This window comes from Pelobates fuscus, chromosome 3 (genome assembly GCF_036172605.1).
Source record: "Pelobates fuscus isolate aPelFus1 chromosome 3, aPelFus1.pri, whole genome shotgun sequence".
NCBI lineage: Eukaryota > Metazoa > Chordata > Amphibia > Anura > Pelobatidae > Pelobates > Pelobates fuscus.
Window position 1 is genome coordinate 81,305,621 of NC_086319.1, and position 16,235 is coordinate 81,321,855.

At 40.4% G+C, this 16,235-nt stretch overlaps 1 protein-coding gene across 1 annotated transcript in view; it reads right to left on the minus strand.

Annotated features, from left to right (window-relative positions):
- UIMC1 (ubiquitin interaction motif containing 1) overlaps positions 1–16,235 on the minus strand; it is an 85,606-nt gene that overhangs the window by 35,244 nt on the left and 34,127 nt on the right. Inside the window, 2 exon segments of the mRNA XM_063446155.1 lie at positions 4,098–4,192; positions 6,566–6,630. Of these exon segments, the coding sequence (XP_063302225.1) occupies positions 4,098–4,192; positions 6,566–6,630 (160 nt within the window).

Consider the following 16,235-nt stretch of genomic DNA (forward strand, 5'->3'; position numbering starts at 1 on the left):
TAGGGGTATTCTGGAATATCGTCGGTAGTGTCTTGTCTTTTTTAGAACCTCCCAGTTGTGTCTTATTTTCTGGGACATCTCGCCCGATAGTGAGTGGAACGTTTGGGGGAAGATCATTCTATTTTGGTTGCTTTTAATTTTAGGGCCATCAGTGTAGTTTTTGAGTGCTTTTGAATATGCACCCTCCAGCATCTGTCTTGGATATCCACGTTGTGAAAATTTTTCAAACATTTCTTGTACCTGGTTTGCTGCTTTTATAGAATCAGAGTTGTTCCTCAGTATTCTCATAAATTGAGATACCGGTAAAGATTTTATGAGGTTGGGTGGATGGTGACTGCTGGCGTGTAGTAACGTATTGCGGTCAGTTTCCTTTGCAAATAAAGTATACCCCAGCTTGTTATTTTCTATAAAGATACGAAGATCCAGGAAGTCGATTTGTTTGTTGTTAATTTGATGGGTAAGTCTTACTGGTGAATCCAATTGATTCAGTGACCCTATCATGTCATGTAGACTTTGTTCCTCACCCGTCCATATGATGAACACGTCATCGATATACCTCAGGTATTTCAGAATATGATGAACATATTTTTGGAGAATGTGTACCTGTTCATATGCATGCATGTATGCATTAGCATACATGGGTGCCATAGGGGCACCCATCGATGTCCCGGATATTTGTATGTAGAATGCTTTTTCAAATCGAAAATAATTGAGTGTAAGACATAATTCCAATAATTCAAGTATATAGTCAATCGGGGGCTCTATACGTTCTTGGTACTGTGTTAGTACTTGGCGCATCGCCTGGATTCCCTCCTCGTGGGGAATTATGGTGTATAAACTGCTTACGTCAATGGCCGCTAAGAAAACTCCTTGTGGGGGGAGCTCTATAGATTTTAAGGCTGCTATGACTTGCGCCGAGTCTTTGACATAGGTAGGTAGTGACATTACCGTTTTTTTAAATTTTGTGTCTAACCATTTCCCTATGGGTTCTAACAATCCCCCGATCGCCGATACTATCGGTCGTCCTGGTGGGCGCTCCAGGTTTTTGTGAACCTTAGGCACTGTGTATATGATCGGGCACCGAGGGTGGGTTTCAAATAAGTACTCATATTCCGTAGTGGTGAGGAAACCTGCTTCTAAGCCCCTTTGCAGTGTCTGTTGAACAACTTTACTGAATTCATAGGTGGGATCTATTAGCGTGTATTCATAGACTCTGGTATCCTTTAGTTGTTTAAGGATTTCCTCCTTATAGTCGTCGTATTGTTGGACGACTATAGCGCCCCCCTTGTCCGCTGGACGTATGGTAATGGACATATCTTTAGCCAGGCTGTTTAAGGCTTCTCTTTCATCTTTAGATAAATTCGGGCGTCTTTGGTTCCGGGTAGTTGTAACCTTCATTGTATCAAATTTTAACATTTGTGAAAATGTTTTTAATGTAGGGTTTAAGTTGGAGGGGTCAAAGGTACTTCTCATTTTAAACTTTTCGCTGTTCTCCTCAATTTGATGTTGTTGATTAGAATTTTTAAAGAAATCTGCTAAACGGAGTTTTCTGTTAAATTGAAATTGCTCAATTTCCCATTGGAATTTGTTAATATTAGCAGTCGGAACAAATGAAAGTCCTTTATTTAGAAGCTTAATTTCTGTAGTGGTGAGGTTTCTGGTGGATAGATTAATGATAGGGTTAACTAGCGTCTCCTTGGCGGTCGTCCCCTGTGTCCAGTGCCTTTTCCCTTTCTGTCCCCTCCTGGTGTAGTTTTGATGTTTGGGGGGCGCTCTGTGCCTTGGTGGTTCCCACTTGTTGTTTCTCTCACCAGGCCAAGTCCCGGTTCTAAAAAAGACGTATTATATGATGCTGTGGTATTAGAGTAAGCCCCCTCTCTTTGCGAATCCTTGTAATCAGAGTCAGATGCCGACTCTCCAGAGGTAAAGTCGACAGTAGATGCAATGGGTTTTCTAATTCTAGGCTTGTAGGTTCTATATGCGGGTCTGGTGTTATCTCCTGATAGCCACCTGTATACTCTATGCTCTGAGTAATCTGCTTGTACTTTGGTAAGTTTTTCTCTTTTAAACCTGACCAAATCGTTTTTATATTGTTTCAGGTCTTCTGTTAGTTTCTGAATCAATGTGTCACAATTGGGTGCTGTAATAGTAGTTGTATGCAATACTTCATAATTTGAGATTTTAAATTTAGTGATTTTTAGTTCACGACCTACCTCCTCGATCACCACCAGCATCAGGTCCAGGGAACACTTGTTTAGTATACCAATCCACTTCCGACACACTTCAGGGTTGTTTCTTCCAATAGTTGGGACGTTTTTAATCCGAAAACCTCTGGGGATTTTTTTCATGCGGTAATAGTCGGATAAGTAGGTGGCATGTAGTTCGAGATCAATTTGTCTTTGTTTAAGTTTAAGCAAATTTCTGATGACGTCCCGAGGTTCAGTAGATACTGGTAGGTCCGAGTCCGTTTGCGGCCACAAAATCGCCGCAGCTTCTGCTTCTGTGTATTGCAGCACCTCTGCGTGGTCTGCATACGCTCCGGCTCTAGTCAGGAATTCCTCCATAAATCAAATCCTTGAAAACGATATGACTCTCCTGGGTCTGGTGCGTGGATTGAGCCCTGGCTTGACGAGCTCTCCGTAATCAATACAAACTGCAAATGTCCCGCACTCAATGTACCGGTCTTGTGCTTGCCTCGGTGCTGCCTCAGCCTTCAATATATACAGATGAAAAGAGTGCACTCGAAAGGTCTTCTTAAATATATATACACACATATATATATATACACACACATATATATATATATATATATATATACACACACATATATATATATATATATATATATATATATATATATATACACATACATACACATACACATACATACACACACACACACACACACACACACACCATTTATTTTTACATGTTTAAAGGACCACTAGTGCCAGGAAAACATACTCGTTTTCCTGGCACTAGAGTGCCCTGAGGGTGCCCCCACCCTCAGGGACCCCCTCCCGTCCGGCTCTGGAAAGGGGAAAGTGTTTAAAACTTACCTTTTTCCAGCGGTGGGCGGAGAGCTCTCCTCCTCTCATCCTCCTCTTCTCCTCCCCGTCGGCTGAATGCGCACGCGCGGCAAGAGCTGCGCGCGCATTCAGCCGGTCACATAGGAAAGCATTCATAATGCTTTCCTATGGACGCTTGCGTGCTCTCACTGTGATTTTCACAGTGAGAATCACGCAAGCACCTCTAGCGGCTGTCAATGAGACAGCCACTAGAGGAAATAGGGGAAGGCTTAACCCATTCACAAACATAGCAGTTTCTCTGAAACTGCTATGTTTATGAAAAAATGGGTTAACCCTAGAAGGACCTGGCACCCAGACCACTTCATTAAGCTGAAGTGGTCTGGGTGCCTAGAGTGGTCCTTTAATGATTTTTTATGATCCACAGCCAGCTTTTACGGGGCCTGATTTGCAAGGGGAGGGCTGCCTGGGCTGTCCGGCAGTCCTCCTGAACCGGATCGCCGGGGAGGTGAGTATCTGGAGGCTCCTGGGGTAGAAAGCAGTTACGTCGTTCTATGCCGCGGCAACGGCTTTAAAGCCCATGATAATGGGGACAGCCTAGAACGCCGTAACGGCGTTAAGCGGTTAATGCATGCATGTTTTCATTTGAGTATGTTTACTAAATAGCGTATTTATTTGGCAGTGGAGTGTCCCTTTAATAAGATATGGTCAGAAATAGATGCTTTCAGCCTGCAGTGTCCATTTAATGTTTTAATTGTTTAAACTGATTCCTCTCTTGCAACTGTCATTAGTCTAAAAATAGTCTTTTGTGTCACTTTACCCCACTCCCTCTAGCATGTAAGCTCATTGAGCAGGGCCCTCCACCCCTCTGTTCCTGTGTGTCCAACTTGTCTGGTTACAACTACATGTTTGTTCATCCACCCACTGTAAAATGCCACGGAATTTGTTGGCGCTATATAAATAACAACATAATAACAACATAATTGTATTGCCTATTTCATTAAAATAACCCAAGAACAGCCAAACACACACTTTTTGGAATAGTAAGTATAACTGAACATACTACTTTACCTGGACAAACTGTAATCTCCTGCTCTCCTGCTTGCAAGTCCTCGTGTTGCTCACCTGGGCTTTTCCCATTTGCTTCATCAATTAGGGATGGAACACTAATGGAATATAACAATAGATTATTAACAAAATGGCATTCGGGGGATGGTGTGAATTGTACATACAAAAAAAGGGGAGTAGAATATGGAAATGAAAAGAGAGGGTAAAGGAAATGAAAGTGTGGTAAACTAATGTTTTTCTTCGAAAATGCACACTAGTTTACAGGTGTACCTCATAATTCAGAGTTTATAATAGAACTGAAGAGTTAAGGTCCCAGACAATGGGGCTATCAGTGCAGGTTTAAAGCAGCTGTCCATTTGCAGGCTTTGCTTTTAAATTAATCCTTTTTTTTGTCCCTTTATTTCTTCTAGTTTTGAGTTTAATTCACCTTAAGAAGACAGAAGGCCCTGTCAGGCTTGAAGTGTTGTTGAGTATGGATTGAGCGCATCTGCTTGTATGGCTGGAGCATTAGGGTTGATCCCCAGTTGGCTCTAGGCCCAGGTGGGCTTGAAGGTAGCTTGTCAGTAATCCGCTTGATAGTCGAGTTGCTAGCAGGGTGCACTTTAGGCCTCACTCTATAATCCCTCCTTTTACCAGCCAGCCTAGTGGTATATGTTTCCGCACGGTTCCACCATTTCTCTAGGGCAGCCAGGAAGTGGTCTAAAACCACATCTAGACGGTCCACGATACCTTGATAGTGGTACGTTGGGCCAGATTGGTGTATGGCCAGGCCTTGTGTCATCAGGATCTTGTTTGTCAGCACTAGCCCCTTACTAAATTGCTTCAGGCTTGATGTCCACGACACACAAGACTGTGATATGCGGCCCAGCAGGCACCGGGATAACTCACACCCCGGCCCAAATGGGAGGGGGGTGGGAACGGGGCAGCAGAGAGCGCCAGCAAGGACACGAGCCTTCGTGGACTAGGACAGCGGCCGCCTCTCCCGCCCGCTGTTCGCACTGTACCTTCTGAGATGAGCAACAGCAGGCACAGTGCCCCCTTGCTACAACGTGTTCCAGTAAGCTCTAGAGGAAGGTAAGTCTCTGGTAGGTTTGAAATAGGGGTGCAGGGAGCCGAGAAATGTGAGTTTTGTATGAGCTAAAAGAGGAACTCACTCGGAATGCGACCGGCTGCCATAATGCTCAAGCCCCGCCTTCTCCATGAGAGTCATTTTAAGATTAATTGTTCAATGTTTTACATATGTAGAGTTTTAAAAAGAAAAAAATTCAAACGTGCAAATAGACTGTTTGAATTTGGAAGAATATTGAAAGGAGAGGAAGGAAAGCACATTATCGGCAAATATGCTACATTTGTACTCTCCTCCCTTTCGCCATTCGCCTAATGTTAGGATGGCACCTTATGGAGTAAAAAAAAAGTCAATGTGAATAATAATGGGGGCAATCCTGCCAAGCATTATTCCTTATTGTAAATGGAGGTGTCAGGAGGTATATCTGGCCTGAGCGTCAAATTTGCAACCTTATGTTGTGGCCCTGGTTTTTTTTAGGCAGTTCTTACACAAATGAAACAAATAGCATCCACTTCAGGATGCATTGTGGGATGCCACATACATTGTTTTGGTTGTAGTGGCTGTAGCCAAATTGTCCTGTCTTTTACTGGTATGCCAAACGAACAAAGTAAAAATTTAGCAATTAAGTAAACCGCTGTGTTCAGTGTATAGCTTGTGAGGAAAATGGCAACTGACATGTTTTAGCAATTTTACTGTGCTTTCACAGCACCAAAATGTTTATGTATGCCGAGCTATTATTCAATCTTTTAATAAAGAAAGACGCACAAATCACGTGTTAAATATCACAGTTGTATGCCTGTTTGCCAATAAGAAATACAATGAAACAGTTATTCACAGTACTCCCTTTATGGGAGAACAATACCGTATTCCAGTGACACAGCTTAAGCCATTTAGTTTGCTCAATAAGAGGAGGCGTTGAAAATATAATTTCTGGAATGAGGTCCCAGGAAGATACAGTTGATGTTACTAGATAGTGATTTTATAATTTAACTGCAATGTTAAATAACAAATAAAGTTACTTTTGTGCCTTTAATTGTATGAATTTTAAAAGGGAACAATTACATTAAATTCACCAGGCCCTCTCTAAACTAGCAAGATGCCTCCCTAGTGACAAGAATATTGCATGCTGTTTAAGTACAGGAAAAATGTGCACCTGTAACATGAAAAATTATCGCACTGAAAACATAGTGCTCCATAGAGATGAAGCATGGCTGGATGCCAGGTGCCTGCAATATACAGCGTGGGAAAAACCCCAGTTTGATAAAGGCAGGACTTTCCCAGGGAGACAAGTCAGCAGACAGTCTGCTGATCAGGTCTTCCAAGCTTTATCAATGGAGCACAACAAAACTCCTCTGCTTTGCTGTGAGATATCTTGTTGGGAAACTGAGGCATTGCTAAATCTCACCTCTCACTGGCCTCCTCTGGGTCATCACCTGCACATTCAACCAGATTCACCTCCATAAACAGCGTCTGGAAGAAGTAAAAAAACAAAACAAGAAAAACATTTTTTTCACATCATGATTAGATGCTTTGTCAACATAACAGGAATGCATTCTTAGCATGGTATGTTGGTTTTCCATTTGTATTGGTAACGGTTAAGCTTGCCAAAATAGAGGAAGCCATTTTGCTTGTATAGCAGATATATCTAAAAGGATTATTACAACTTGATTTGCAAATTATTTATACAAAACAAAATATAAAAGGCAATACAGTTGTTGCATAATACAAATTATGTATAACCTGATCAAGCAACATGCTAAAAGGGACACTAAGGACCAAAATGTTAAAGTGGCATGAGCGAGAGTAACGTCGACTTCGGTTTGCTGAAGCGCCAGTACCAGAAGAGTGACAGGAAGTCAAGCTGCAAACCACTGCTACAAAGAGCAGCAATAGTGCTCATCCATTTGACAAAACAAGTGCACTTATTAAGTTGTTTGGTTTCTAAATTAAATCAAGTATGCACTTTAAAGCACTGGATGTGAACAGTTTTATTCAGGTTTCTAGTTGCCATTTCCCCTCTTGGTTGAAAGGAATGCCAAAATCCCAATGTTTTAAGGATAAAGAGAAATTGTACTGATGAGAGTTCATTTAAAGAACAAAAAAAAATTTTGTAGCAAAGATGATATAGTGGATTTGAAGTCCGTTATCAATAGGCACTTAATAAGAAACACAGGTACAGGATATGGGGGATGACGTACCCATAATCTGCAAGTATAATCAAAATGATTAACAAATAAGCAAAATTATAAACAAACAATGGCATATTTTAAGACAAGACCCAGTGCTTTATTCGTTTTTATCGGTAAAAACTCTTGTCATATTGAGGGGTGACCCTAGTTTAAGAAGTATACAGGTTCAAAATCACATATTTAAGGAACAAAAAAAACATTTCTAAATAATGAAAAAGATTTTTATGGTTGTGGGTCATGCCTAGCCTGCAGAAATACGCAAATTAAAAAGAAAAACACAAAGTTTAGTAATGCGGATGACAATATTATATTAAAAACGTATTTACATGCCACTTCTCAAATGTAAGTTATTTATTAATATGTCCATGTGGTTTTAAATATGAGGTGACGAACAAAGGATTGCCTACATGTACGTGTAGAAGAAAACGTTTGGAACATTAGAAAGAAATTTGAAGGCCATAGTGCCTCACATCATTTTAAACATGTACACAATGGAGGCCCAAAAGGGATACAATTCATGTGCATTCATAGAGTACTAGGAAACTGGCGAGGGGCTGACATGATGATAATAAAAAAATAAAAAAATCTAGGCAGGTAAGATATGCAGTGAATTTTTAATGAAGCCCAGCGCCAGCGCCTGCATTTGAACTTGAAGAACCTCTGCAACGAACACAGCAGACTGAGGAAGCTCAACCAAAGCAAAACGCATTTTGGCACGCAGCACATATCTTCTTCATATTCTATGCCCCTTGAATTGTGAACTCTATTCATTGGGAGGTGGTATGCTACCTTAAAAGGAATAGAAGTGCTGTTTACTGAGCCAGTATCTTCAAACTCAGTCCCATGTGAGTGGACATAATCATATTTTAAGATCATATGTACATTACCATCTACACTTTATGTTTTTATTCTATTTCATGTATTTGGCTATATCCCTGTTTTAGCCTTGCAATAACGGTAAGAACATTGTAAATGCATGTTTTTAGCGCTTCACTTTTTTTCCACTTGTATCACAATTATGTTTGGTTTGTAAGGCCACATAACCGTGAATTAATAAAAAAAAATGTAAAGTGTTTTATTCTTTAATATTTGCTAATCCAATTCATTGCTTTTACGATAACCTGTGGCTTCCAGAATGTAGTGAGCACTTGAAGCATCTAGTTTACCTGATATTTATCTGTAGCTTTTCATTAACAGTGCAAATTGTTCATTTAAGACAGTACTCAAAGCAATCAAGCAAGTAGTTTACTAGGCTTCTATCAAAACCTGGCACGGAACAAGCTGCTGTAAGCAGTGACACGAATTTCCCGGCTCCCACACAAAGCTCAATAAATCCTGTGCACAGCACCCGCTTCCTTTCTTTCACAGTAACATCATTGCCAGGCTGTGCAAGAGCTGTATTTCACAGAGGCTATTACTGAGAGAATAAGAGCATATTTTCTTTGCCTTAGACAATAAGATAGAACATCAATATTTCCTGTGCTCCCATTGCAGAAACACCAGCCCTGGATGTAGACATAAATGATGCCAAACATGCACAGTGACTCAGGCAAGAGATGGGCGCATAGTGACTGTAAGAACACTAACAATCTCAAGGAGCGTGCGGTCAGATTGAAAGATGAGGGCAAAGGAGATAAAAACAACACTGGGTAAAAATTTCAAGCACCTCAAGGTGAGCACTCACATGTCATAGTGAAATGTAAAAATATGTTCAAGCTAAACTGAAAAAAAAAATGTGAAGAGAACAAAATAGTGGAAATGTAATCAATTGGCAAAGGTGGACCCAAAAGAATTCCCTCAGTAATCTGACAATGGGAACACATTTTAACACACTGACTTAAAACATGTTAAAGGACCACTCTAGGCACCCAGACCACTTCAGCTTAATGAAGTGGTCTGGGTGCCAGGTCCAGCTAGGGTTAACTAATTGTTTTATAAACATAGCAGTTTCAGAGAAACTGCTATGTTTATCAATTAGTTAAGCCTTCCCCTATTTCCTCTAGTGGCTGTCTCACTGACAGCCGCTAGAGGCGCTTGCGTGATTCTCACTGTGAAAATCACAGTGAGAGCACACAAGCGTCCATACGAAAGCATTATGAATGCTTTCCTATGTGACCGGCTGAATGCGCGCGCAGCTCTTGCCGCGCGTGCGCATTCAGCCGACGGGGAGGAACGGAGGCGGAGAGGAGGAGGAGGAGAGCTCCCCGCCCAGCGCTGGAAAAAGGTAAGTTTTACCCCTTTTCCCCTTTCCAGAGCCGGGCGGGAGGGGGTCCCTGAGGGTGGGGGCACCCTCAGGGCACTCTAGTGCCAGGAAAACGAGTATGCTTTAAATCCTGACTGCTCTGCTTTTTTAAATTTATGTAAAGGGATACTTAAGGGACATCTTAATAAAGTGTTTTTTTGTGCAAAGATACAGTCTTTTTCAGACAATTTAAAACATTGCTTTTTATCAGAAATTTGTCTGGTTCCAAGTTTCAAGGAATCAAGGAACTTGTAGTTCAGCATCATCTTGGGGAGCCAGAGTCTGAGATGCCTGCTTTAGTGGCTGTCAGATGTCCATCCTTAAAGGGACACTAACTGCATCAACTCATTGAAGTGGTTATATTGTCTGCAGCCTCCTGGTGCCATCCTTCCACTGAGTGGTAAACCAGTTGTAACGTTTTACTGGTAAACAAGTCCATTAGGTCATCCCCTTTAAACAATTTACTGTTGGGATTTTAACCCCTTAAGGACCAAACTTCTGGAATAAAAGGGAATCATGACATGTCACACATGTCATGTGTCCTTAAGGGGTTAAAGCAAATTCCTCACCTTGGGGGGCCCAGCCGATAAACCGCAACGCTGAGCGGCAGGAGACTCCACGTGACAGAGACCCTACCTAAGATGGCGGCCGCCACATGTCTAGCGAATAGGCGGGAGAAAGCGGACTTTCCCTTCTCGGGCACCAGGGTTCCTCTGGATAAACTAAGCAACACCGCAAAATGCACTCTGGTGCCGAGTGGAGGGACCACTTACCACGGGACTTCCCAGACAGATCCCAACAAACAGCCGCAGTCCCGGTCCAGAGGCAAGCCTGAGCTGGAGGGAGATTCCGGGAATACCCCGGTGGCGCTGTGGAGGAGCATGGCACAATTAAGAGCCCTCACTATGCTTCTACTCGGAAAGCTGGAACACTGTACTGGAAATCGTTGCTTTCATTAAGCCCTCTCCAACACACCATCTGGAAGACACCATCTGGAACACCCAAGCAGGACTTTGCAGTGCCACCTGAGGGCAATGGCTGACTCATGCTGACTTCCAATCACCCACGACCAGAGTTTACACACTAAGCGATATTCATGCTTGTTAAAGCCTTTATTTCTGAGCAGACCATAGATTACTACTAAATATACCCATTATTCGGGATCTGGGCTTCTTTTAAAGCTTACTTTGGTGTGGGGGATCTCCCCTGGTGATAAAATTCCAAGCATGTAACCAAGCTATTTAGCTACTTGTATCTCATTTTAAAGTCTAGCACTGATATGACTTATCTTCTATTACTCCTCTGATTACCTTAATGTCAGTCTACATAGCATGGATTAAGTTATCCTCTTGTACACTCAGCCCCTGACAACTTACTTTAGCCTGTTTAATGTTTTAAAAGTGCAGATCTGATCACATACAGCAATATACTGTCTTTGGAAATGCTTTCCTAGCCTGTTATTTTCATGTTAAAAGAAAAAAAAAAAAAGTGCTGTTTAACCTGCCACACCGTGAAATGCTATGAAAACGCTTGCAGCAGCTGTCATGGCTCTGCACGCTTATTGTTATTTTATGCACAAATAAAATAAAGAATTTAAAAATGTGAAGAAAAAAAAACTAAGAAGTACACACGGTTTATAGGGTGATGGGAAAATCCTGCTAAGTGATGATTACTTCCCCCTTATTTCATTCAGTTTGACATTATATGAATGTAACCAATTATCTTCTATTAATTGTATTTGCTCTTTGTATAATATACAATTCAATATATAAATGAATTGAAGGCTATTTAATTGATCTGATCTACCAACAGCTCCCTGCTATGCATACAAGATCCAGTTTCAGCCTGTTCTCAAAGCTTGCACTAAGTGTAAAACATTATTGAAAGCAGCAGTGGTAGTGCTTATGACCGAAAAACTGTTGCCCGAGATGCTGATTGGCCAAGCCAGCATTTGGCCCCGCCCCCGTGGCAATCTGAGCCAATCCAATACTTTCCTTTGGAAAGCATTGAATTGTCGGAAATCAATTCTGATTATGTCAGCCAAGGAGGTGCATCAGGAGCGGGTCCAGCGCCGGTACATGGAAATGATGTAAGTTTTCTTACTTATTATCTGTATTTAACAAACACATATTTGTGTGGTATGAACTTTATGAAATGCAGATATCCAGCTCACGGTATTTACATCTACCCTTAGACTGGGCAGCTCCATCTTGGCTCCCTACTAATCATTGTTATAAGCTATGCCCTTTTTAACTAACTGTCATCATAGAAAGTCACTAAAGAAGGGAGGAGAAATAGAAACATGTTTCTCCAACCCTTTTTTACTTATGATAGAATAATGTCCTATTGGCATAATTCTATTGGCCACCCCTTACATAAACACTCAGAGCATTTTTAAAATAAGCTTTACTCACCTTAACCCAGTGCCAGGAGAAGCTTGCGGTGCTTCTAGACACATCCCTGACTGACATGAATGGTGCTGCACAGAGGTCCAATCAAAGGCTTTTCAAACAATCACGTGTGTTGGAGGAACGGATGGGGTCACTTGCCCCTAGCACTCAAGTGCAAATAACTCTGGACGTGCAATGCTTTAAGCAGAAAAACACTGCACACCCAGACTCCTACCATCATGATCACTTCAAAAAGCAGAAGTGGTCATGGTGGTTGGATGTCACGTGCTGCGGGTGCAACTTGATTGTGGTATTAATTGTTAAAGTTTTAAAATACATTAAAAAGAAATAGCACCACATAAAAAGTTATCAAGAGTTAGAGTTGATTGCCATTGTTTCATTCGGTGGTATAAATTCCAGAGTAGTGATTGCTCCCATTAACTATGAATGAAAAGTGCAGTGTTTCATTTTGTTTCTTTAAGCATAATAGGAAGATTAAACTTTCATTGTGTTGGAGAAATCACAGTAATATTGCCAACATACAAACCCCTAATTCTAGTATTCCTTGCATGGGAGTCCATGAGACATTTAATGCAACTATCTAAAGAGCTAATAAAATACATTATTGCAGCTGCTCATCTTATTTATCTAGTCAGTATCTTTACAGCTGTGTTAAAAACAAACAAAAAAAAGCAGTTGGCACCATTAGCAGAGTAATACAGAGAAGTAAATGAAAAGCACACTTAAAGTATTTCTGTAAATGGACATGAAGACCATTGACTGCACTGTGCATACCAATAACACTATACAATTAATATGTCCTTCTTACATGCGTCTTTGCTCAAATCTGAAATACTACCAAACATTAAAAAAAAAAAAAAAAGCAATCAGATTTGAAAGTGCCAAAAAAACACTGCAAGGATTGTGGCCTCAGGTGCAAGTTATATCAAGTGAAACAAATGTTTTTACATTATGAGATAGGCCTGCCAGAACATGTTAGGTTGTATAGGCTTTGCAGTATGTGGTCCAATTAGCAGAAATAGGTGTCCTCGCAGCGCATACCCAGAAAGTTATCTAAGGGCTACAGTTTTAAGACTCGCATACAGGATTTAAATAAATACATATTTTGCATTTAGAAGCGAATGGCATAATTTGGTTCTTACAAATCCATGACTTAGACAGTTTACTAGGTTATATTGAATGAAAGTTTAATGATCGTTTTACAGCAGTAAAGTTTGCAAATAAGTTTAGTTTTGAATGCTTTATTGCCATCCACCTGCATTTAGATTTTTTCATTAATATGCTTAAAACATAAGTAAGCCTTTTCAATTTAATGAGATTTTGCAGTTTAAACAATGTAAATGAGACAGAGAGGTGGGTGATTGTCTCATGTTTACAGTACATCAAAGTTGTTGGTGATTTAAAGTTAAGACTTTAAAGGGTGAAGCCAACCACTATGACAGGAGGAGTCTAGTCTCCGCTTGAAACACTGCACATCCAGAGTAATTAGCATTTTTTTGCCAGGGGCAAGTTGCACCCGCAGTACGTGACATTGTCATCCCAGAAAGTAAATTATGTGCATAATTTACATCTGTCATTACGCACTGCACGCTGGCAAAAGACATAACGAGTCCCCTCCCACCTCCCTCCCCTTGCCAACGCCAACAAATCGCATGCATGTGCTCTGTGCCGGCTAAATGGTCCAAAAAGGCTTCTATAAGAAGCCTCTGATTAAACTGCTTGCGGCTGCCATGATGTCAAGAAGGGGCATTGAAAAAAGCACCAGGAGCTTTAGCAGGCGCAGGATAAAGGTAAATTAAACTTATTTAAAAACTATTTCATTTAAACTAAGTAATTGGGAGAGAGCCGGACCTACAGAATAATTCCCAAAATGGTATTACTCATAACAAAACAAAACAAAAAAAAAAAGATTCATGAAGGTTGGCGGGCAACCCTTTAGGATAAAGTTAAAAACACACCACCCTCAAAACAACTACCTCTCAGTGAAGGTTTTTGGGTGCTTGAGTGTCTGGGGGCCATTCTACCCAAAACTGGGTCCACAAGCTCCCATCCGGACTGCTTTCCCTCTCCTTAGACGCCATACAGCACAAGATTTGTTGCCTTTGGCGTCCGTGGTAGGCTGAGAGTGTCAGCTGACACTCGGCATATCACTGCCTGACCATTGCCTATAATGGTACTGGGGGCCATTAACCATCTGAGTCTAATTCTCATCATCACTATACTCTGGCATACAGCCCTCTCTGCTATATTGCTATATTCCCCCTGAATATGATTAAAATTTTTACGTTTTACGAAATGTGCAGCCATTTCATTCAGATCAGTTTACTTACTTACAACTGTGGGGACAAGATTTAAGACAACCACAATAAAATAAAACACCTATTGCCACAGCTTCAAGAGTTATTAGTTATCTTCTGTAGCATAATCATGAACCAGAGTGGCAACGCGTCTCACATGCTGAATATCTGTTCTACTTTTTTACAGTACCAGAGTATGGAGTGTTTGGGCATCTATTGACACAACAATGGACTACAGCATATTTTCTTAGATAATAGTGTCCACCCTCCCATCCATTTCATGGTGATTGATACTTCAGTTAGTCTCTCTGGTCATCCCTGCTCAACTCCATGCATAGAAGCAGGGAAGACCATAGAAACTAACTGTTGGTTTTTAAACACTGTCCGACCCCAAGGTGCATGTATATGGCTAAAGGATCCTGTAATTTACTAAAGGCAGGGATGAGTGTTTCTAATTTTTTTCAGATATTAACTTTAGAAAAAAATCTATTTCCTTTCCAAACTTGACAAAAGAAACATTACATTAAAAAATAGTTGGTGACAATAGAGGTGACAGTTGTCCATTAACGGGTTAAAATGCTTACAGTTTGACCACAAATTTGTGTAGTCTTGTCCCTTTGCTCTTCTAAGAGGAAAATTCAGACTGGGGGCATAGAGGTGCTTTTCTCAGTTTTATGAATGGAAAGTTAGTGAATGGTTTAACCCCTTAAGCTTCCAGGTACCATATCAACTTCACTTTTTATTGTTTCAGGAAAATTGTCACATTTGGCCAAAAAAGATGGACAGCCACTACAGGCACTCCCTCATTGAAGATTTTCAGTTATAGAATTCATGCACAGAAATGAAACAGCATTAAATGCAGTTAATGAAGTATTCAAATGGGGGAGCGTGGCAATTGCTGCACATGTAGTTTAGGTCCCCGATACTTCTCTATGAGTAGCAAAAGACTGGAATATCAGCTACCAGAAACTGCATGGTGTTGGATTACGGTCAGTATAATGCTGGTCTTTTGTTTTAATGGGGAAGCAGTGTGTCTAAATGTACTATGGAATGCCAACTTTAAAAAACAGTTTCTCTCTTTTTAATACTAGAATGTTTCTTTAAAACAATATGAAAATATTAGGGCCCACTAGCCCTTTAGGATAGTGTTTTTAAAAGGAGCAGTTACCATATTTGTGGGTGCTAGTTTGCTTATTATTATACTAAAATGTTTATTGAGGTGAAATGTAGTGTAGGTAGAATAATGAAAATAAACCCTTCCCACAGCTGCATGAATCATATTGCAATATTGCCTGACAGCCATTATAGAGTCTTTCTGGGAGAAAACATACATAGGCAGCTGGGATAATAGAAAAAGCAAACACAAAATGCATTTATTACTATGCCATTTTTAAGCAGTTGACATACGTTTTCATATTCCCCATTTGTACCTTCTATCGCTGCATACCTGTGCAATATGTCAGCTAACTTCAAAAAGATAAAATAATGAGCAATTGTTGAACTCTCATGTAGTTATTTACTAAAGTGAGAATTGTCAGGAATTCAAAGTAAATTTTCGATAACATTTTAAATTTAAGGCCAAAATAGCCAGGATGTAAGCATAATTGACCTGGAAGATTTTTCCAGTCTGGCTATTTTCTTTTTAAATTTGAAATTCACTATGAATTTCCAACAATTTGCTCTTTACTGAATAATGCAGACTCTGTGAATGTTTGTGAAAATAAAATAACATGGTGCAATGATTTTCTGTTATATTGTCTTCTCAGATGAGTGAAGAAAAAAAAAATCATTGACCTAGGTATTTATTTGATCTGTACATTGTATTGACAGGATCACCAGAAATTGTAGAGATGAAAAAGATATAAAGCAATTTGAGTAGCTCATACATTGAATTATGTGCTTTCTACAGTGAGACTGTGTCATTTATTTCATGACA